The 25,029-nt window shown below is 37.8% G+C and overlaps 1 protein-coding gene across 1 annotated transcript in view; it reads left to right on the top strand.

The window, feature by feature from the left end:
* Window positions 1-792: 792 nt before the first annotated feature.
* The window catches only part of meox2a (mesenchyme homeobox 2a), a 42,129-nt gene continuing 17,892 nt past the window's right edge, over window positions 793-25,029 (top strand). Inside the window, exon 1 of the mRNA XM_020923724.2 lies at window positions 793-2,046. Coding sequence (XP_020779383.2) covers window positions 1,509-2,046 — 538 coding nt within the window. The 5' untranslated portion in view covers window positions 793-1,508. The remainder of the gene's footprint in view (window positions 2,047-25,029) is intronic.

Below are 25,029 nucleotides of genomic sequence, written 5' to 3'. Positions count from 1 at the left end.
TCTGCTGTGAATGACGTGTTTCATTTTAGATCCATTTCAAAATGTCTGATTTTATGGCGGCCGGGGACAGTTTTGTCTCAGTTAGTGGTGTCAGTGTCAGTTACTCAGTGTCAAAGGCAATGTGGGAGTGAATTATGGCCCACTACATTTATAACTTACATGGATAACTTAAGACGGAACTAAATCTATATTAAAAAAAAGATGTTGCGCCCAGTTTTACGATGATATCTGTTGGTATCTAGAGTAATTTTGTACAAAACTTGGCCCGTGCGTCTTCTGTTTTCTGCTCTGTTTTTAGTTCCATCACTTCCCCCGTACAGATTTCACAGAAGTAATTTAAAGAGAAACATATTTTGTCCTCGCTCCAACAGATCCATGTCTTTACTCCTAATGTTATTCCAGTTTTTTCCTTAAGTACCATGAGAAACAGAGTGCGCTCCCCGACCTGTCTAACTTACACACAGTTATTTAAAGGGGTCAAATCCGCAGAGAGCCCGTGACTGTGTGATTTAACCCCTGACACCTCTACAACCCCCCCCCCCCCCCCCCCCCCTCCTCCTGGAACCCCACTCGGCTCGTCCTCGCTCTCCCTAAAAATGAGACAGCACCTCCTCAGATGGTCAGCTCGGAGTCCCGCGTACAGTGGGCCTCTCCGTGACACTCTTTACGGCTCAGATTTATTGTGCTGTGCTTGTTGGAGGCTGATCGCATGTATGTGGTCAGTAGCTGCAGAGACTGGGACCCAGGGCCGGCCCCCCTCTCCTGTTACACCCTATTTATATCCTCCCCGCGCCGGGCTGCTCCTCCGAACCCTCCTTAAGCCTGCGGAGAGAGAGCTGACATCTGCATAGGCTCCGTGCACGTCCGACGCTGCCTGGATGCTATAACCTGAATAAGAGCGTTTGCAAAAGTTTCTCTCGTAACACTTGTTGATCTGAGGAAGCGTCGGGGAGAGGACTGGGAGAAGGTCTGGCTCAGGATTCATGTGGAAGATCTGGGACTTTTGAGGATTACCAACGGACATCATTTTCAGTGTTTTCTGTGACTTTAGGGATTGAGGATTTTGCAGCGTTTATTTATGTCTGTCATCCAGTCGTCCAGATGGATTTGAGGGTTTGAGGTTCAGCCTGCTGCAGTTTAACTCTGCATAAACTTCTGTCTGCCTCATCCAAAGGTTTGCAGTTTGCTTAGATTGTTGTTGTTTTTCTTTTTTATTTAGAACGTTTTCTGTGATACTGTTCTGACTTTAGCTTTAGTTGACATTTTCAGGTAACAGAATTTGCCCAAATCAAACATGACTTTCTTTAAGTTTTGTTCTTCGTCGTACACGGTTTGAGGCTCGCCCTGCTCCACCTGAACTTCAGTCTTCTTGACCACAACTTGGACCTCGGTTACAGGTGCTTCTGTGCTCTTCTTCAGTTAGTAAGATTTGTGACGAAGCGGTTTTGCGTGGTCACTTTTTGGAGGTCTTAGTCCCAGGCCCTGGTGCTGTGTGGAGGGACGCCGTCATGGACCACACGCTCTTCGGGTGCCTGAGGAGCCCCCACGGCCCGGGTCAGGCCTTACACCCGGCCTTCAGCCCGTCGTCCCTCGCACTGCACGGACGCTCAGATCATGTGTCTTATCCCGACCTGGCCTCGTCCTCCTCTTCCTCCTCCACACCTTCTCCGTCTCCCTGCGTTATCTCCGGGTATCCCCCCGAAGAAGGTCTGTACCACCCGCACCACCACCCGCACCGCTCCCACCTGCCCCTGCAGCACCACGCGCCCCCGCAGCACCACCCGGCCCCACCCTGGCACATCTCGCACCTGCCCGGGAACAGCAGCGTGAGCCGCCACAGCCTGCACCCCCTGCACCCGCAGGACTCCGGGCCCTCTCCTCAGGACATGAGCCACGGCGGAGGGCCTGCCATGTGCGCCAGTCCCCCCAACATGGGCAGCAGCACCCCCGGGCTGGGCAGCGGGACCCCCACGGGAGCTGAATATCGACACGGCCTGAGCTCAGCTGAGGCCGACAAGAGAAGCAAGAGGAAGAGCGAGAGTTCAGGTAAGAACCAAGAGTCTGAACAAAACACTCAGACAAACTATATATTTAAATAAGCACTTTTTTTTTTTAACTTTACCACGCTCGTAAAATATGTGTGTTCAAATCGGACTTTTTCATTTTATTGTAATTGTGTTTCCCCCCAAATTCTTTACAGCTCAGAGCAAGCACCTTCATTTATATCACTTCTCTACAAATGGTCTAATTAGGTAATAATATTTTAATAAGTTGGACGAAAATGGAGAAGAAAAACAAACGTTCCTTGTAAATTCCCGTGCAGTTCTATTGTCCGAGCGCGGCCTGGGCTGGGTCCCCGTCCTGGTGTTGTGATACTGAACACAGATGTGACGTTGCGCCGAGCTGCTGTAAAACCACATCTGCTTCAGTGTGACTCCGAGCCTCTAAACGAACACGCAGTAAATAACACAGGTCCACCACAGTCGACCTCAACGCCGCTACACACACACACACACACACACACACAAACACACACTCACACACACGCAAACTCACACACACAAAGCGCAGGTGCATGTTCTGCCCACACCTGTGAGTTATCGTACGTACACAAACACGGCAGACGATTTTAGCTGGAATTTTTGTCCCCTTTTGCGAAAAACCTGCATTAAAACGAGAAATCAGAAGTAAAACAATCCACAATTTACTTTAAAACTTCTCTAAAACTTTAAAACATTTCACAAATACACAGTAACTCCGCTATAACTATACTATAAACTAAAACCTGAATAAAAAGAAACACATTTTGTATTACGCAAAATGAGTACTGGTAAAAAACTAGTACTGGTGCTGGTATAAAAATCTAAAACAAATTTTATTTTTTTAAATTTGTAAATCACAAAGATTATATTTTCAGTTTCAGTCACTTAAAACCAGCGATAAATGATTCCAAATTCGGCTTCGTACATTTCAGTTTTGTTTCATTTCCGTTTTGTGTCAAGTGTTAATAACTGTCAGCAGAAAAAAAAAAAAACGCACTTCCGTACTTTCAAAAATATAATTCAGGTCCTATATTAGTAAAGTAAAGTACTACATATCTACATTTATCCTTCCAAATACATAAAGTACTCCTAAAGATACTCGCTTTTATACTGCAGTACAGTGTGAAGTCTCCTTTGCTGACCTGCACAGCATTTCCAACCCGCTCTCAGCGCCTTAATCAATCAGGACCTGACAGCGTGCCGGGGCGGGTGCGCGGGTGCCGGGGCGGGTGCCGGGTCGGGTGCCGGGTCGGGCCGAGGCGTTCCTGAAGGCAACCCGATCGGCCGGCGTTTTTCGGAGAAGGCGCGCGCTCCATTTGTGGAAGAAGAGGTGCTACGGGGGCAGGGAAAGGGCACAGCGCGTGGACCACCTGCACCCCTACACACACACACACACACACACGGACACACACACATTATTCAACAGACCACCTTAAGGAGACTAACAGGCGAGACCGAGCACGTGCACAAGCAGAACATATAGTGACAAATAGTAGACACTGTAACTAACAGATAAAGTATATTCACATGTGGAGAGACTTACGGGGTTAAAATACCAAATACCAACTGTTACTTCGTAGTAGTAGCTGCTTGTGTACCAGTGGTGGAACATAAAAGTAGTAGTAAAAGTAGTAAGTATAATTTTTAGGTATGTGGACTTGGTGGTGGATGCTTTTTACTTTTACTTCACTGCATTTGAGAGCAGATATTTGTACTTTCTACGCCAATCTACGCTTTTGAATTAGACTGAAAAGTAAAAGGATTTGGATTATTGTATGAAAACTGCTGAAAATATGGCGGGGTATTTTTAAAACGTTCATAGTTTGAGCAAACAAAAATAAACAAATAAAAACAGCCAAGGAACAAACTCTAGTCTTTTCAAATCTGAAGCTTGTAAAACAGGTGCTTTCAAATTTTTACACCAATTTTTACACAAATATTAGACTTGAGTATATTTTTTGCTTCACTACCTGTACTTTTACTTAAGTAACAAAACTGAGTACTTCTTCCACCACTTCTGCATGGAAAGTTTATACATGTTTATATGGATGGCAATGATTGGATTTAAAAATATTTTTGATTTTGGAATAATTTAGCAAATTATACTCGTATTTCTAATTACCATTTTAGTTAGCGATGAAACAATCTGTTTTTTTTATTTTTCACGACCAGTTTTTTTCATATGCAGAGCAGCTCATCGCCGATAAAATTTGCCAATGTTTTGACACCGATGTGTAAAAATTATTTGGATTTTTTTTTTCTAGATAACACAATTTGACTTTTCTACAAATTTTGTTATGCTACATACGAACAAAAACGTCTACCAATGAATTTCAGATAATTTTAGATACTTTCAGATAATTTCAGATGCATTCAGATAATTTCAAGTAAATTTCAGATAATTTCAGATTCTTTCAGATAATTTCAATTCAATTTAAGATAATTTCAGACGCTTTCAGATAATTTCAAGTAAATTTAAGATCATTTCAGATGCTTTCAGATAATTTCAAGTAATTTAAGATCATTTCAGACGCTTTCAGATAATTTCAAGTAATTTAAGATCATTTCAGATGCTTTCAGATAATTTCAGACACTTTCAGGTAATTTCAAGTAAGTTCCAGATGCTTTCAGATAATTTCAGATGCTTTCAGGTAATTTCAAGTCAGTTTCAGATACTTTGAGATAATTTCAGATTCACTACAAGCCTAAATCAGTGTAGTTATATTTTTGCAAAGCTCCTTCTACTTTCTGTATTTCCATCAGCCGCAAACTCAACAGATTCTTTCAGGCCATTTCATTAAAAAAATTAATAATTACAAGTAAAATTTAATATTATGGCAGTGTGATTCCAGCTCCCACAGATGAATGCTGTTATTGTGTCCTTGGGCAAGACACTTAGACTTAGACTCAGACGAACTTTACTGATCCACAAGGGAAATCCTTTGGACGCAGTATATTATAACAACGACGAGAGAAAATATCAAGGGTAACAATAATTTAAAACAAGTAGCAAAAACATATGTACAAATAAAAATATACGAGTAAAAATAAAATAAAGAAAGAAATACAAATATATCTCAGCTGGTCGTAAGGAAAAACAGACAATAACTAAGCCCCCCTTGCCGTTTTTGTGTCCTTGGGCAAGACACGTTTCATTTAAAACTTAACAATAACAAGTCAAATTTTAATATTACAGATAAATAAAAACGGCGTCCACTTTGCGTGGCTGCGTCTGTGCAGATGAGATTACCAGAGCACACACTGTACTACGCAGGACCAGTGTGCAACGTAATGAAGTAAAAGTAGTGAAGTACTGTACACATTTGAGGTATCCTTCCTGCTGCTGTCAGACTGTACAACAAACACTGCTAACACTGAACATGTGCCATTCAATTATATCCATGTGCAATTATTTTTAAGTCTATTTTTAAATTATTTTTAAGCTATTATTTATTATCTGTATGTTACATTTTCCTGCTGTTCTGAAATTGCGCGTTGCAACACTGGAATTTCCCCACTGTGGGACTAATAAAGGCATATCTTATCTTATCTTATCTGTACTTAAGTACATTTTGCTGCAGATACTTTTTAATTTTGCTTCACTACATTTGAGAGTATGTATCTGTGCTTTTTAAAGTACGTGTTTTAGGTATCCATAATTTATTCAAGTACATTTTACTGTGGATACTTTTACTTTTGCTTCAGTACATTTGAGAGCAGGTAGCTGTGCTTTCTAAAGTACGTATTTGATGTATCTGTCTTTTACTTAAGTACATTTTACTGCAGATACTTTTTACTTTTTCTTCACTAGATTTGAGAGTATGTATCTGTGTTTTCTAAAGTACATATTTTAGGTATCTGTACCTTACTTAAGTACATTTTACTGCAGACACTTTTTACTTTTGCCTCGCTACATTTGAGAGCAGGTTTCTGTGCATTTTAAAGTTCACATTTTAGGTATCTGTACTTTACTTTAGTACGATTTACCGCATGTACTTTTTACTTTTGTTTCACTACTTTGAGAGCAGGTATCTGTGCTTTCTGAAGTATATATTTGAGGTATCTGTACTTTACTTAAGTACATTTTATTGCGGATACTTTTTACTTTTGCTTCACTACATTTGAGAGCAAGTTTCTGCGCTTTGTAAAGTACATATTTTAGGTATCTGTACTTTACTTTAGTACGTTTTGTTGTGGATACTTTTTACTTTTGCTTCACTGCTTTGAGATCTGTGCTTTCTAAAGTACACATTTGAGGTATCTGTACTTTATTTAAGTACATTTTAATGCGTAAACTTTTAACTTTTGCTTCGCTACACTTGTGAGCAAGTATCTGTACTTTCTACTCCACAAAATTTTTGAACAAGACTGAAAAGTAAAAGTACTCTACTGAAAAGGCTTTATTTTTGACATATTCATAATCTGGGGAAACAAAAATGTACAAATAAAAACAGTAGAAAAAAAATACAAATTCTTTATCAAAATCACTACATTTGAAGCTTTATTGAACCTCAAAATCTGTGTGAAATACTTTTACTTTTAACATTTTTAAACAGATACTTTAATACTTTTATTTAAGCAGACTTCTTCATGTGATACTTTTACTTGAGGATTCTTATCTGCTCCGTTTTCTGTACTTTTACTTCAAGTTGTACTATGTAACTTTTGGTTAGGGGTCTAGCACCTTCTCGTTTCTATGGAGATGTCACTGCTCTGCCTGGAATGTTCCACAGTATGACATTAAACAGCTCTAACTTGACATTTACTCAATTACAGGTGGTTTTATAGCTCAAAAATACCTTGAAGAACAGACATTTTTACTGTCAGCGGGGTCACCTCTCCACAGATCTGACCTGGTCTGGTTAGGTCTACGTGAAGATAGATTAGATTAAATTTAATACCATACTGTGAAACATTCCAGACAAAGCAATAACATCTCCCACCCTCCACCAGAAAAGGTACACAATGCACCTTTAATAACAAAATCAAACGCAGGACATCATGGTTTTCTACTCAACTGATGAATAGTTCTCGAGGTAGAGCAGTTTTCAGCACGCAGAACATTTCCACAGCTTTGTTCTCCTCGAGCTTTCATCTTCACGGCCCATTCCAAACAACACAGTGTATCGGAAAACTGTAGTGCCAGCTCCCAAAGCCCACTTCCTCCAAAACAAAAGTACCGTGCATTCTCGGACGCCTTCGCACCAATCAAGCTCGCCGTGTAACGCGCCCAATCAGCTGTCCAAACATCACACCCCAGCCCCATCGCATGAGATACACGCACGCTCAGGTTACGCCATCTGGACCCCTGCTATCGCCGTAGAGACGCTTAAGTGCAGAACGTGTGCTCCGATTTCCTCTTTTTCACCTCCAGCTAAATTTGTTTGAGGTAGAAGCCCAGCTGTAGAGTTACAAAAGCTAAAGGCGCATTGTGTAACTTTTCTGCTGGAGGTGGAGTGTACTGTCCGTCGAATGCTTTTCTCCATGGAGGTGTTATCGCTTTGTCTGGAATGTTTCACAGTATGGCATTAAACCTTTCTATCTATTTTTCTTACGGAGACCAAGCCAGACTAAGTTACAGGTCAGATCTGTGGAGAGGCGACCCCGCTCACAGTCAGAACGCCTGTTTTTTGAAGGATTTTTGAGCTCTAAAACCACCTGCAACTGGATAAATGTAAAAGGTAGAGCTGTTAAATGTCACACTGCGGAACATTCCAGGCAGAGCAATGACGTATCCATAGAAACAAGCTGGTGACAGACCCTCCACTAGAAAAGTTACACAATGCACCTTTAAAATGACTTAAATTAAGAGCATTTTACTTTATGATTCTTGAGTAGAATCAACTTGAAAATGATCTACCAATGGAATAAGTGTGTGTGTGTTTTCTTTAATTCAAGCAACATTCTTTTTATTTTAAGTGTAGTGAGATGTATTTTCATATTTTAACTTCAAAAAGTCTTGTTCCATTGGTAGATCATTTTTTAGCCAAGCTGGAGCCACTTAGTGCCTCCGCTCAATTTCATTTCTCTCCAGCGACTAGGTCAAGAATCAAAATACACTAGACGGTTCGCAAAAACCCTGGAAGTTGTAGATTGTGCACCGGCCAATCAGCGAAGAGCTGTGAAGCCATGACTGGGTCCATTTTTGTGGAACAGCACAACAGTAAACAAAGCAGTCGAGATGGATGTAGACGAAGCCAGACATTCTGTGTTAACAACAATTTCACAGATCGAGGATTTAAAGCCAGAACAAAGAGAATGTTTGGTGAATTTTATCAAGGTGATAGACGTTATTGTCCTTCTTCCTACGAGATTTGGCGCATTACATACGTTACGACCAAATAACAGCGATTGGTTAAATAAAAAAAGTACCTGCCTACCGCCGAGCGAACGAATCCTAATGCTGCGAGGTCAGACGGTTTCCACAAAGTGAAACCAGCTGATGAATCAGGATAGATAATTTTCCTTGTCAAGCGAAATTGACTCAAATCATGGTAAAACTTTCTTAATTCACATCATCTTAACTTGACTAGATTTGAATTTTTGCAGTGTGATTTCAGTTGCTGTGATAACAGATTCTGACGATGACATAATGCTGAAGAAGAGCAGATAGAAGATAGGTAGAATAGAAGATAGAAGATCAGATTTAAACCACAAAAACTATTTTAAATCTACAATGTTGTTACAGAAGCATGAGCTGCAAAAGATACACTACAAAAACTCAAATCTAGTCCAAGGTCAAATGACTTGAATTAAGAAAACGTTATATTGATTTCAGTAAATTTCACTTGAAAACTAAAATAAAACGATCTACTAATGGAACAAGACGTTTTGTAGTTGAAATATGAAAATACACTGAAGATACTGTAAGAAAAACAACTCTTTGTACTTAAAATAAGAAAGTAAATCACATGTTGTTTGAATTACGAAAAAAAAAAAGACTTATTCCGCTAAATCATTTTGCTTGTGAAATGAAATCAACTCAAATCCAGTTAAAGAGAGAAAGAGTAGAATAAAACACTTGCCATTTTCAGGAGTGTCCAAATGTCCAGTTGGTGAAAAAGCAGTGCACTCAAAATTTCAAACAAAGCACCTTGAAAAGTAGTGGGCATCATTAGAGCGGTCAATGTAGACCACAATGCATCGCCAGAGTCAGGAAAACAATGGTGTACAGCGACAGGTGTTTGACTGAACATAACACGACTGAATGACGCAGATAAAAACGCTGGCTTAGATCGACAATTTCCACGTTTCAAACAAAAAGCAAATAAATCCAGTCCGTTTACGTGAAATTCAGCGTGACAAAAACTCATACGATTATTATTAGTCCATAAACACTCGTGCGTCCGTCTGATCTGATCTTTATTTATGACAGAAATCAAGTTTTATCGGAGTTTAGCGGATTTTTTTTTCACCCAGACGCCAGAGTTACGTGAACAGAGTGTAGTGAGCTGCGTGTCCGAATCGCTCTGGGAAGATGTAGTAAAAAATTAAAAAATATCAAAAGTAGAAACGCTCTACTGACACAGGTTGGTGGTGCGATTCCAGTTCCCACAGGTGCATGCTGTTGTTGTGTCCTTGGGCAAGACACTTAACCCTTCCCCTCCAGTGTGTTTGCGTGAATGGGTGTCATTATGTCTTCAAAAATGACTAAAAAGTATTTTTTTAAAAACAACAAAAAAACTAGCCTTGATTTCAGAACCTCATGGATTTTGTTAATGAAAACGTGTGTATTTTGAAAACTAAAAATCGGAGAAAAAATATAAAACATGGACAAGCTCTTGTGACGCAGTTTAGTCCCACAGGTTGGCGGTGCGATTCCATCTCAAACAAATGAATGCTGCCATTGTGTCCTTGAGCAAGACACTTAACCCTTCTCCTCCAGCGTTAAAAAAAACAAACAAACAAACAAAAAAAAAACAAATCTAGCCTTTATTTCAGTAACACATGGATTTTTTTTTTTAAGGTAAATGTGTGTATTTTAAACATTAAAAATCAGAGATGTAAAAAAATTCAAACGTGGAAATGTTCTAGAGACACAGATCAGTCTTAGAACTTGGTAGTGCAATTCCAGATCCCACGAATGAATGCTGCCATTGTGTCCTTGGGCAAGACACTTAAACGTTCCCTTCCAGTGTTAAACCCCTCCCGAAAAAACTAACCTTTCTTTCAGTAACTCATAGATTTTGCTAATGAAAGCGCGTGTATTTCGAACGCAAAAAATCTACGATGTAAGTAAAAAATATCAAACGTTGAAATGCTCTAGCGACGCAGTTCAGTGCTGCAGGTTGGTGGTGCGATTCCAGCTCAAACAACTGAATGATGCCATTGTGTCCTTGGGCAAGACTTTTAACCCTTCTCCTCCACCGTTAAAAAAAACAAACAAAACAAAACTAGCCTTTATTTCAGTAACACATGGATTTTGTTAATGAAAACGTGTGTATTTCAAACTAAAAATCAAAGATGTAGTAAAAAAATATCAATAGAGGAAATGCTCTGGTGACTCAGTTCAGTGCTGCAGGTTGGCGGTGCGATTCCAGTTTAAACAAATGAATGCTGTCGTTGACACGTTGCACTCCGGTGTTGAACCCCCCCCCAAAAAAAAAACAAAAACAAAAAAATTCCTTTATTTCAGTAACATCTGGATTTTGTTAATGAAAACTTGTATATTTTGAACACTAACAATCGGAGATATAATAAAAAATATAAAATGTGAAAATGCTCCATTCCAGCTCCCACAGATGAATACTGTTGTTGTGTCCCTGGGCAAGACACTTAACACCCCTAACCTCCATCATTTGCATATGCTGGTGAATGCTTGCATCATTCTGTCAATAGAAATGTGACAAAAAGTATCAAAAAAAACTAAACCAGGCTTCGAGTCAGAACCACATGGGTTTTGTTAATGAAAATGTGTGTATTTTGAACCCTAAAAATCTGTGATGTAGTAAAAAATATCAAACGTGGAAATGCTCTAGCGACACAGTCTAGTGCCACAGCCGAATGCTTGTGGGTGGATTTTCTTTAGTGAGAGACTGTTGTTAAAAGTTTGCTTTGAAACAATAAAAAGGGTTTGAAGTTTTATTTTGCAGACGCCACAGAGAGGGGAAAAAGCCCTGGACCTCTCCCTGGCACATATTAAAAGCCTGAAATAGAAAGTTGTATAAGTCTTAACGCATTATAGTCTGACAAAACGGCAAAGAGAGAATGGGGCTCTGTTATAGTCTGAAAAATATGAATTCACTTTTGAACTTCGAACTCTGAAATTTGCCATTCACAGTCTACGGGGCAGACTGTAAAAAGTTCTTGAATTGTGAGAGGTAATTGTAATAGGCCACTTCAAAATATGTGGAAAATACTTTGACTTTTTACTCTTTAAGTACATTTTAAACATGTGATACTTTTGAATTCACCTTTGAACTTCGAACTCTGACACTTGCTATTCACAGTCTACGGGGCAGACTGTAAAAAGTTCTTGAATTGTGAGCGGTAATTGTAATAGGCCACTTCAAAATATGTGGAAAATACTTTGACTTTTTACTCTTTAAGTACATTTTAAACATGTGATACTTTTGAATTCACCTTTGAACTTCGAACTCTGACACTTGCTATTCACAGTCTACGGGGCAGACTATGAAAACTCCTTTAATTATGAAAGATAGAAAATATAGTAAAAACACAAATTGGAAAAAAAAAATCAATGATATTCTATTATTATTATATTCTGACTTATAATAGGCCACTTCAAAATATATGGAAAATACTTGGACTTTTTACTCTTAAAGTACTTTTTAAAGTCAATTTTTCATGTGATACTTTTGAATTCATCTTTGAACTTCGAACTCTGAAATTTTCCATTCAGAGTCTACGGGACAGGCTGTAAAAAAGTCCTTTAATTGTGAAAGATAGAAAATATAATAATAAAAAAAAAATTCTATCTTATATTTTGACTTAGGTTTGGTCATTTCAAAATATGTGGAAAATACTTTGACTTTTTACTCTTAAAGTACATTTTAAAGAGGTACTTTAATACTTTTAATACTTTTAAAAGTCAAGTTTTCATGTGATACTTTTGAATTCACTTCACTTCGAACTCTGACATTTGCCATTCACAGTCTACGGGGCAGACTGTAAAAAGTTCTTTAATTGGGAAAGATAGAAAATATAATAAAAAACAAAGAGGAAAAAATCTATGATATTCTATATTATATTCTGACTTATAATAGGCCACTTCAAAATATGTGGAAAATGCTTTGACTTTTTACTCTTTAAGTACATTTTAAAGGTACTTTAATATGTTTAATACTTTTAAAAGTCAAGTTTTCATCTTTTGAATTCACCTTTAAACTTCGAACTCTGACATTTTCCATTCAGAGTCTATGGGGCAGGCTGTAAAAAGTCCTTTAATTGTGAAAGATAGAAAAAAAAAATCTATATTATATTCTGGTTTATAATAGGTTTACTTCAAAATATGTGGAAAATACTTTGACTTTTTACTATTTTGAACTTCGAACTCTGACAATTGCCATTCACAGTCTACGGGGCAGACTGTAAAAAGTCCTTTAACTATGCAAGTAAACAAAATTGGAACTTCGCATGTTTTCAAATTCACATGATCATTTTTAATAGTAGCTCAGTTGGTAGTGTTTGTCCACTGATCAGAAGGTTGGCGGTTCGAATCCTGCTCTTGACATAAACATCACTGGTTGAGCGGTCACAGGTTGGTGGTGTGATTCCAGCTCCTACAGATGAATGCTGTCGTTGTGTCCTTGGGCAAGACACTTAACCCACCTCGCCCCCACTGTGTGTGTGTGTGTGCACTGGTGTGTGAATATGTGTATGAATGTGTGAGTGGTTAATTGATGTAAAGCACTTTTAGACTTGAAAGTGAAAAAGTACTGTATAAAAATGTGAGCATTGACCATTTTGCTTTTGTGGTTTTGTGTTTATGTCAACATAGTTATGTCCAACGTTGCATACAAAGTGTAAAGTGTGTGTCTGTTTTAGCACCAGTAAATTTAAAGGACTAATTCTGTATAGTAATGTGTAGATTTTAGGAGGAAGAGGTGGTGGACCCTGTGTTTGTTACTGAGTTGCTCGGTTAGTGTTTAAGCCTCCCATTTATTCATGTGCCCCAAAACCTTAAATGACAGTGTAAAAATATTTTAAAAGATAATTCATATAATTTTTGCTTTTCTGATTTTGTGTCTATGTCAAGATAGTTACATTCAAAGTTGCAAAATCTTTATACAAACAAATACAGGAAATGTTGCAACTGGTGAAAGCTTTTGTTGTAATTCTTATATTTTTAAGGCATTTACTGTTGCAATATCCAAATGAATAGAAAAGATAATTATAACTCATTTGAAACTTATGCTAAAAACACCATAGCTGGTATTTACTGTCTTAAAACATGAAAGTTGTAGTGGTCCAAAGTTATTCCTCACTTACCTTATGCATTTTGAGCATCCTAATTACTCACAAAGATGAGTTTATAAGCATTTTTAACAACTTTCTCAGCCCAAAGTGGAGTTTTGCCATCACTGTAAACCTCTTTGTGTACTTCAGTGTTTTTTATGTGCGTTCTGCCTAGTAAATAAGCAAATAAACTAAGCAACTAGCATGCTAAAGCGCACTTCATTAGCGTATTTTGATCTCAGGAGCTGCTTATACAATATATCTGTAATGGCTCAAGACAAATTTTGCTCGAATACACAGAAGAAACTCGGGTTGAGGAAAATGGCAGTTAATCTTGTGTGCTTTTTTTTTTTAGCTTACACAATGGTCTGGCTGGGTGCGTGTATTTTTCCGAGTATTCTCTAGTGCAAAGCCTGAGGAGTTATTTTTAACACATTAGTAATTTGTGCAAACAAAAATACAATACATCAAAACAGCAAGGACAAAATATACATATTAAATTCTAACTCTGTCTATGCCACTGTTTGTTACTGCAGTTTTATTAGAGCTTAAAATCTGAGCAAAACACTTTTAGTTTTTACTCTTTAAATACGTCTTAAACAGGTACTTATATTTTAAATAGTGATACTTTTACTTTTACTTGCTCCTGTATAGAAAGCATATAAACCTTTCTTCTATATATACAATAGTATCTATCTGCACCAGGCCTGTTTCAAATAATAAAAATCTATATTTGATTTTATATTCTGACTTGAAAAACTTTATTTGTTACACTTTAAGTACATTTTTAAACAGGTTCTTTAATACTTTTACCTTGTAGAGATACTTTTACTTTCACTTAAGTATTTTTTGTTGCTGCAGTAGCTGTATGTGTACTTAAGTAACAAAATGTAATACTTTTACTTTAGTTTTTTTTTTTATTCCAGCATATGTACTTTTACTGAAGTAACAATATTGGGTACTTTTACTTTTATTTGAGTTTTTAAGTAACAAAATGGAGTAATTTTACTTGAGTTTTTTTTTTTTTTTTTTTTTTTTTGCTCCAGTATCTGTACTTTTACTTAATTAACAAAATTGAGTACTTTTACTTTTATTTGAATATATATTTTTTTTGTTTTTTTTTTTTGCTCCGGTTTCTGTATGTTTACTTAAGTAACAAAACTGAGTCCTTTTACTTTTACTTGAGTATTTTTTTTCCTGTCTCTGTACCTTTAATTAAGTAACCAAATTGAGTATTTTTACTTTTGCTTGAGTATTTTTTTCTCCAGTATCTGTAACTTTACTCATGTAACAAAACTGAGTACCTTTACTTTGAGTATTTTTTGCACCACTATCTGTACTTTTACTTAAGTAACAAAAGGGAGTACTTCTTTCACCTTTGCTGTATAACACTTACAAATCTTTCTTAATCTTAACTCAGTGCAGTTTTTTTGTACCTTAAACAACAGGCAGGGTCTGTGTGCGTGTGTTTCTCTGTGTTCCTCTGTGTTTTTGTGTGTTTTTGTGTACTTTTTGTGTGTTTTTTGTGGACACATGAAAGCTCGTGCAGTGGGGCCTAATTACTGTGGTGCTGTGGCTGAATCGTAAAGACTCTGGAGCTCATTTGAAGTTGAGCCTGAATCTGGAGTCTCTGCTCGTGTTTCTTTCTTTTTCCTCTTTACACCAGCTCTGTGTTCACTGTGTTCACCGCCAGCAAATTACAGGGGAGCCATGGGGAGGTCAGAGGGTGAGACGGGTGCAGAGACGGGCACATAGACGGGCACATAGACGGGCACAGAGACGGGCACAGAGACGGGTACAGAGACGGGCACAGAGACGGGCAAACAGAGATGGAGGCAGAGACGGGCACATAGACGGGCACAGAGACGGGCAAACAGGGATGGGTAAACAGTAGGGCTGGGTATCATTCAGAATTTGCCCATACGATACATATCGCGATACATAGGCCACGATACGATACATACCTCGATACAGTGAGCTTACGATTCGATATAATTCAATACGATATATTTCAACTCAGTTTCATATGGTCCAATAAAAAATAAAGTCTAAATCATGGCTGTGATACTAAAAGTCCCAAAGTTCAAATCAAAACAGTGAAAATGTCAAATGTGTCGCATCACAATTTAAACAATCAACGATGTACTGTAGATATTTCATATAATTTTGGCGATACACCCCTGATAAACAGAGATACTGTAGCAGAAACAGGTACAGAAACAGGCAAACAGAGACGGGCAATTATTGATGGGTACAGAGAGGGGCAAACAGAGACGGGTACAGAGACTGGTAAACAGAGACGGGCAAACAGAGATGGGCAAACAGAGACAGCACAGAGATAGGGCACTGAGACAGGCACAGAGACGGGTACAAATGGGTGCAGAGACGGGCACAGAAACAGGCACAGAGATGTGTGCAGAGATGGGCAGAGAGAGGCGAGACGGGCAAGCAGAGATGGGCAGCACAGAGAGATGGGTGCAGAGAGACGGGCACAGAGATGGGCGCAGAGACAGGCACAGAGATGGGGCGCAGAGACGGGCACAGAGACGGGCACAGAGACGGGCACAGAGACTGGCACAGGGACGTCTGCTGTAGCATTTGGCACTCACAATCAGGACTGAACAAAATATCGAAAAAAAAAACCCAAAACAAAACATATACGTATCAAAAATATCAATCATGAAAATAAGATATATGAAAATCTTTGCGACATTACACTTACACTCTATCAATAAAAAAATCCATAAAGCCTGTATAAGTCTGTGTGTTTTTGAAAGTAAAGTTGACAAAAAGACATGATTTTCTAGCCTAGTCTTGGTTCTACCTGCCAAAAAGTGCGAGTAGTAGTAGTAGTAGTAGTAGTAAGTAAAATATAGTAATAATACCATTACTCTGGCACATGTATTCCTTTCAATAGACAGTATAGATTTAAAACAACTGGATTTTCTTTCTAAATAACCAGCGCTCACTATTATGATATTAATATTTTGAGCGTGTATTAGGAATCAATAGATATAATCCAACTTGAAGTGAAATTAAAGATTTGTAACTTTGCCATCAACATTTCTTGCGTTTAATTGTACAGTTTTTATTTAAGTAACAGTAGCTCAGTTGGTAAGAGCGCTTGTCTGAAGGCTGGCAGTTCGATTCCAGCTCCCACAGATGAATGCTGTTGTTGTGTCCTTGGGCAATTGTCTGTGTACACTGGTGTTGAATGTGTGTGAATGGATGAGTGGTTCGTTGATGAAAAACATTTTGATTGCTTTGAAAGTAGTAAAGTGCTATCTAAAAGCAACTCTAATCAAAAAAGTCTGTTTGAAAAGTCTGTTTGAAAGACCACAACTTGACAACACACGGCTGTATTCCAACTGGAAATATTACGGATTGTCAAAACTTAGACTTCAATATGTTTCGGAAAAGCTGTTTTAGTTCATTTTTTATGTTTTATTCATTTGTCTTCATGTGAATACACGTTGAAAAAGTACTGCATTGTCGGTTTGAGATACATTTTGCTTGTCCGTTATAAATACCAGTCACAGAATAGGACCTGATAGTCTGATATTTATTATTTGGTTTATTTTCTTAAAGGTGCATTGTGTAACTTTTGTGGTCAGATGCTTTTCTCAATGGAAATGTTATTACTTTGTCTGGAATGTTTCACAGTATGGCATTAAACCTTTCAAACCAGACCAAGTTACAGGTCAGATCTGTGGAGAGGGGACCACGCTCACAGTCAGAATGCCTCTTTTTCAAAGGATAAAACCACCTGTTTAATGTCATACTGTGGAACATTCCAGGCAGAGCAATGACATATCCATAGAAACAAGCATGCGACGGACCCCCAACCGAAAAGTTACATGGTGCACCTTTAATATTATGTCATTTACTCCCTACAACTGTACAACAACTCTCCCTTATGTAACAGATAATACTCCCTACAACTGTACAACAACTCACCCTTATGTAGCAGATAATACTCCCTACAATTTTACAACAACTCACCCTTATGTAGCAGATAATACTCCCTACAATTTTACAACAACTCGCCCTTATGTAAGAGATAATACTCCCTACAACTGTACAACTGTACAACTACTCCTATGTAACAAGATAATACTCCCTACAATTTTACAACAACTCGCCTTATGTAAGAGATAATACTCCTTAGTATAATACTCAACTCATCTTATGTAACAGATAATACTCCCTACAACAATAAACTCAACTCTTATGTAGCAGATAATACTCCCTACAACTTATGTACAGATACTCTACAACTGTACAGCAACTCGTCCTTATGTAACAGATAATACTCCCTACAACTGTACAACAACTCACCCTTATGTAGCAGATAATACTCCCTACAATTTTACAACAACTCGCCCTTATGTAACAGAGTAGCAGATAATACTCCCTACAATTTTACAACAACTCGCCCTTATGTAAGAGATAATACTCCCTACAACTGTACAGCAACTCATCCTTATGTAACAGATAATACTCCCTACAACTGTACAACAACTCACTTATGTAACAGATAATACTCCCTACAACACAACTGTTATGTACAACTCCTTATGTAACAGATAATACTCCCTACAACTGTACAACAGCTGAATTCTTTGTCAAAATCACCACATTTTGTCCTTTAATTGTTCTAAAAGTCTCTGCAGAGTACTTTTACTTTTTCATGTGATACTTTGGTTTTTACTTGAGTAACTTTTTAACTCTTGTACTCCTGTAGCTGTACTTTTCAAAACTGAGTAATTCATCTACCACTGGCTGTAATACATTATAGTCTGACAAAACTGCAGTACTTCACGAGACAGAACGGGGCACTACAGTTGAAAAAAGTGAATTCACATTTGAACTTTGAACCTTGTCCTATGTGGAGGCGTTCACAGTCAATGGGGCAGTCCGGAAAATGTCCTTTAATAGTGAAAGTCAATATTGTGGAACTGGGCTTATGTTCAAATTCACAGCATCATTTCCAACAAATTTAGCTGTTGAAACCTGACCTATTTTTAAGATCTCTACAAAACTAAAAATCGGTTTAAATCCACGATATGAAACAAATGCAAATGAGTATAGAGATCAAATTAGCAGGACTCATAATATAAAAATATAAACGTCTTTTCGAGCTCTTTACTACAAATAGAACTTGTGCGGAGCCTCTCTCTTTCTCTCCCCCCTCATCTTCTCCTGGCTCCTTCATTTGGTTTTGTAAAAATACTCTCTTAATTAGAGGGAGATCTTTTGGCTGCACTGAGGCCGGAGCTAAGCCTGGGTCATAGGTGAAGACTGCAGCTTCTGACGTGTACAACTGTCACCAAAACGCAGTATTAAATGAAGTGTAGAATGCTGAAGTAAAAAAAAAATATCATGAACTGCGAAAAAAAAAATAAACAGGAGAATGAAGTTATTAAAGGTTCTATATTACGCAAAATTGACTCTTGTGAGCTTTAAGCCATGTTATAATGTTGTCACCTCCTCAAAAACAGACCTGGAGTTGTGTTTTGTTTCATTCATACATGTCTGAATAATCCTTTATTATTAGTCTCCAAAACTCAAAATGGTCTGTTCCACCTTGTGATGTCATGAGCTGGTACTTTTCAAGTAAACAGCTACATTTTTTTTTAAGTAGAGATGAGAAATTCCAGGGCTGAAATGACCCATATGATTCTAGTAAAGGTGTAAGAAGTTTAAAAACACAGTGGAGCACTTCCTGTATCACCACATGACAAAAAAAAACAAAAACAAAGAAAATGTACACACGATAAACACTAACCCCCCAAAAAAGTACTGTTCCATCTTCCATATATTAAACCAAAAGTACAACTACTCACCCTTATGTAACAGATAATACTCCCTACAGCTGTACAACAACTCACACTTATGTAACAGGTAATACTCCCTACAACTGTACAACTACTTGGTCATATGTATCAGATAATACTCCCTACAACTGTACAACAACTCACCCTTATGCGACAGATAATACTCCCTACAACTGAACAACAGCTCGCCTTTATGTAACAGATAATACTCCTTACAACTGTACATCAAGTCACCCTTATGTAAAAGATAATACTCCCTACAACTGTACAACTCACCTTTATGTAACAGATAATACTCTATACAACTGTGTAACAAATCACCCTAATGTAACAGATAATACTCCCTACAACTGTACAACACTCACCCTTATGTAACAGATAATACTCCCTACAACTGCAGAACAACCTTTTATGTAACAGATAATACTCCCTACAACTGCAGAACAACCTTTTGTGTAACAGATAATACTCCCTACAACTGTACAACAACTCACCCTTATGTAACAGATAATACTCCCTACAACTGTACAACAACTCACCCTTATGTAACAGATAATACTCCCTACAACTGTACAACAACTCACCCTTATGTAACAGATAATACTCCCTACAACTGTACAACAACTCACCCTTATGTAACAGATAATACTCCTACAACTGTACAACAACTCACCCTTATGTAACAGATAATACTCCCTACAACTGTACAACAACTCACCCTTATGTAACAGATAATACTCCTTACAACAAGTGCTCCACTGTGTTTTCAAACTTCATACACCTTCACTAGAATCATTTGGATCGTTTCAGCCCTGGAATTGTTGATCTTTCAGACTATACTACACTGATTAGAAGCAATTCAGTTTTGGAACAATTGTTTTGAAACTGTATTCTAATGTCTTGAAAGATTTTTATCGTCTTAAAAACGTAAAAAAAAAAAAAAAAAAAAAACAGAACTAGTTCATTCAGAACAGTTTATGATGGTCCACAGAGCAGAGTTTTGCTTTCAAACTAAAACTAACAACAACAAGCATCCTAAACTCTACACACTTTCACTAAAATCGTTTGGATGATTTCAACTCTAGAACTGCCAATCTCTACTAAACTAAATATAAAAGGTAACTGTTAACTCAAAAACTACCACTACATGACATCACAAGGTGGTACAGAGCATTTTGAGCTTTGGAGATGTAGACAGACTAATAATAAAGACTTACTCAAACATGTGTCAATGAAACAAAACACAACTGCGGTTATGTTTTTGAGGAGGGAACAACATTATAACATGACTTTAAGGTCGCATAGAGGATTTTCCAAGGAAAGAGAAATACAGCGACCGTTTGGCCACACACAGACACACAGCTCCCCAAGTAGAAACACCTCCTTCTTACACTAGAAATCATGCTTGTTTATAGGGATGGGCAATTATTTTTTTCCATAAATTATTGTGGAGGGCCAGGCCAAAATGCTTCACTCAATTCTGCATAATTTTAGCTGTATTTCTTTATAAAAAGCAGCAAATATCATTGTTTTGATGAGCTGGTAAGACTGGTAAGAGTTTATGTTATGACTAAGCAATGAAAAAGTGAGGTTGTTTTACAAAAAAAATTTCTTTAAAAAAGAAAAAAAAAGAAAAGAAAAAACACCTCTAAAATAAACAGAATGCATGCAGCTTTAGTCTAGCCTGATTCATCAGCTGGTTTCACATCGTAGAAACCGTCTGGCCTCGCAGTGTTAGAATTTGTTTGCTTGACACTAGGTGGGTACTTTTTTTCATTTAACCAATCGCTGTTATTTGGTCATGATGTATGTAATGCGCCGCTAACAGGGCTAGCTGGTATATTAAGCTTCTCCCAAATCCCGCAGGAAGAAAGGCAATCACGTCTTTCCCCTTTATGAAACTCACCAAACATTTTCTTTGTTCTGGCTTTAAATCCTCGATCTCGGGAATCGTTGATAACACTGAATATTTGATTGGCTGGTGCCCGAACTCACACTTCCAGGGTTTTTGCGAACCACCTAGTGTATTTTGATTCCTGACCTAGTCGCTGGAGAGAAATGAAACTGAGTGGAGGCACTAGGTGGCGCCAGCCTGGCTAGCTTTAGTCCATGCATGAGTGTTACGACCCAGCTCGTTTGGGTAAGGGAAGTAACAAAATTAAAACCAAGATGTAAAATGGAATAAATTATAAAAGTAGTAAAATTAGTAGTAAATTAGTAAAATTATAAAATATGTTTATTTTGTAATTCCAAATGAGCTTAAACGGGTCGATCAGAGTCAAACAAAAGGCCGTATGTGGCTCGGGAACTGTACAATGCCCAGGTCTGATTTAGACCCTTTTCCTGCTTCAGTGCACGCCTTCGCTGAAAGGAATCTCCAAGAATCATCTTAGTTTGGCTTCGCTTCTTTTCCCTTCTCTTCTTCTTTCGGTGACCTCAAAAACCGACTCTCTTTTGCGCTAACTGGTCATGGATTCTTGTCTGCGATCGCAACAAACTTTGTGCAAACTGCGAGGAAGCTACAGTTCGAGAAAGACACTAAGATCCTTTGTGTTGGTTGAGTAAACATGTCTTGCGTATGTGGAATGCGTGAGAGGCGAACATAAACCACATAATCCCAGTGCGCCGGCAAGTCAGTTACGCTAAAAACATAGAGAGTTTGATTGACAACCTAACAGCGAATAGATAACGAAGTAGCCTCTTTATCTATTGGCTGATGTTTAGCTGGTCCCACCACATCCACAGTTGATGGATTTTCATTCTTTTATTGTTGGTGATCATAATTAGAAAGCTGCTGCATGTCTATAATGCTATTTTGAACTTTCCTTAACAATTTGAAACAAAAAAAATCCTCCATACAACCTTTAAAACTCACAAGTCTTGTATCTGATTAAGGGCACAAAAGAAGCAGGGTGGGAATGTCTTTTTTTTTTTTTTTTTTAAATCACTGTTTGTGTGTAGAGCGCGTTGTTTTATGCTATTTGTGTATTCTATTTTTTCTTTTTTTTGTACATCTCAGGAACTGCAGAATGGAACAAAGCATCTTTTCAATTTTTCTTTCCAGATTAACACGCAGGGCACCAAAAAACACCACCAACACAACAGCTCGGCGCAGGAATTAGCATGCAATCACACAGCTTTCACACAAACCACACACCAGCTCACAATAGGAAAGTCTGAAGGAGCAAATTAAGCCAGCATGTTTTCGTCGGAACGTTTATGGAAATACCCAAACAAATGCTGTGACTCTGAGCTGATGGGGCCGAGTGGAGCTGACATTTCTGGACGGGGCCGTGATACAAATAACATATGTTTTAATTGATCATTCTCTTGGATCCGTTCCCTCGGCGTTATTTATTTGTTGCCTCATTTCACGTCAAATATTTGATCAGGCCGTACGCAGGGAAAGTCGAAAGGAGCGGACACTTCAAATATACAGTGGAAGAGAAGTCAGAGATGTGGTGTGATTTCGCAATGGGTTCCAGATTGAAAAGGCACACGCAATCAATTTGTGGTTAAATTAGAGGACGAAAATAATGAATAAACATCGAAAGAGAAATAGATAGTGACAAGGAATCTTTTATCAGACAGCTCGTGGGGTATACAGACACATAGACTTATAACGGGGTCTATATTATGCTATTTTCTGATCTGTTTTATAATGTTGTTTCCTCATCAGAAACAGACCTGGAGTTGTGTTTTGTTTCATTCGCACGGTTAACACACAAACCCTGCAGATTTAGGCATACTGAGTTCTTCTCTCAAACTGAAAACACTGTTCCACCTTGTGATGTCATGTGGTAATACAGGAAGTGCTCCAACGTGTATGTTATTTATCTGGGCAGTACAATCACCCACCCACCACCCACCCAGGTCCTACATAGACACATATAGAGACTTACTACTAGGGGTGTGACGGTACACAAAAAACACAAAGTTCACTACTTATCTGGGTTTTGAGGTCACGGTTTGATTCATTTTCGGTACAGTATGGAAACAAAATGGAAAACCATTTGATTGTTCTTTATTTGTGTATTTATTAAACCAAGAATTAGTTTTAACATTATACATGGGGGGGGGGGGGGGGGATGCAAAGTGCTGCTTGGTAATACTATTAAGTTAAATAAAATATTTTTAAATAAGCAACAAATGTTTGAATTGTTATAAAAAATGTATTCCTTGTAAACGGTAAACAAAACTTTTCAAAAAGTAAAGCGCAGCACTAACAGTTCCAGTATGAAGTTTTACTCAATCTTCAAATTTTTTGGCCAGAAAAAACAACTTGTCCACATAGTGTGCAGTAAGTGCACATCCTTCCATGTAGTGCACATGTAGTGGTGGAATGTAAACACACACAAATTGCGCAAATTCACTTATGCAGAGCCATGCACCGAACCGAACGTCCTGTACCGAAACGGTTCGACAAGATTACATGTACCGTTACACCCCTACATACTACAACATCATTACAAAGACTATTCAACTGCAATACTTTTGACAGCACCAATATGCACACACAGACTTACACATTTATACATATCAATACTGTGAACAGTAGGGTAGAAGCAAGACATATAAGCACAAAAAATCCTGATATAAATGTGGAACATATAGACAGTTAAAACATATAGATGTAGACGTTCACTTGAAAACTACTGCTTCATGACATCACAAGGTGGAACAAAGCATTTTGAGATTTATGGATTCATCCTAATAATAAAGGGTTGCTCAAACATGTGTGAATGAAACAAAACACATCTCCAGGTACAGTATGTTTTTGAAGATGTAACAATATTCTAACATGGATGAAAGCTCACAAGAGTCTATGAGGAGCAGAGTGGGAACAGAGGGGATAGAGCTTTTAATGTCATTGTAATTGTGTATCGAGTGCATTGTTTTATTCTATTTGTGTGTTCTGTGTTTTGTATGTCTCAGAAACCGCAGGTGGAAAAGTCTGGTACAAAGCTTCTCTTCAGTATTTCTTAACATTCTTTGAGTAATGCTCCTGTACACAACATAGCCTCTGATAAACAAACTAAATTAACTAAGCTGTATAATCAAAACTTACGCATAGATCTTGTCATTTTAAGTATCATGGCACATTTGGCAATTATTTTATACCAGATGCCTTTCCAAATGAAACTCTACTGTCAGGACTGATCCCTGTACCTTATTGACTGGATTATACACATGGCTAAATGACCAAAACAGGCCCGCATTATATTTCAAACAGTCATCTACTTTTATACTATACTATACTGATTAGAAGCAATTCAGATTTGGAACAATCATTTTGAAATTGTATTCTAATGTCTGAAAAGTGCTGTGTCTGATTTTTACCATCTTAAAAATGTGAAAAACAGAACTGGATCACTTCAAACTGTTTGCAGTGGTCCAAAATTACTCCTCACTTTCGAAGCGAAGCTAACAGCAACTAGCATTCTAACGTGCACTTCCTGATCGTAAAACAATAAAATACTGTGTAATCATGCACAGAAAGTATTTTGACCTCAAGAGCTGTCACGGTAAAGCTAACAACAACTAATATTCTAACGTACACTTCCTGATCATAGGACAACAAAATACTTTATAATTATGCACGGAAGATATTTCCAAGACAACAACTAGCATCCTAACCTGCACTCCCTGATCACAGTACACTAAAATACTTTATAATTAAGCAACAAAGATATTTTAAAGATAAGAACTAGCATCTAGCGTGCACTTCCTGC

Source organism: Boleophthalmus pectinirostris, unplaced genomic scaffold (genome assembly GCF_026225935.1).
Source record: "Boleophthalmus pectinirostris isolate CB_2022bp ecotype Guang Dong unplaced genomic scaffold, ASM2622593v1 HiC_scaffold_6, whole genome shotgun sequence".
NCBI lineage: Eukaryota > Metazoa > Chordata > Actinopteri > Gobiiformes > Gobiidae > Boleophthalmus > Boleophthalmus pectinirostris.
This window is presented reverse-complemented; position numbering and strand designations above follow the sequence as displayed.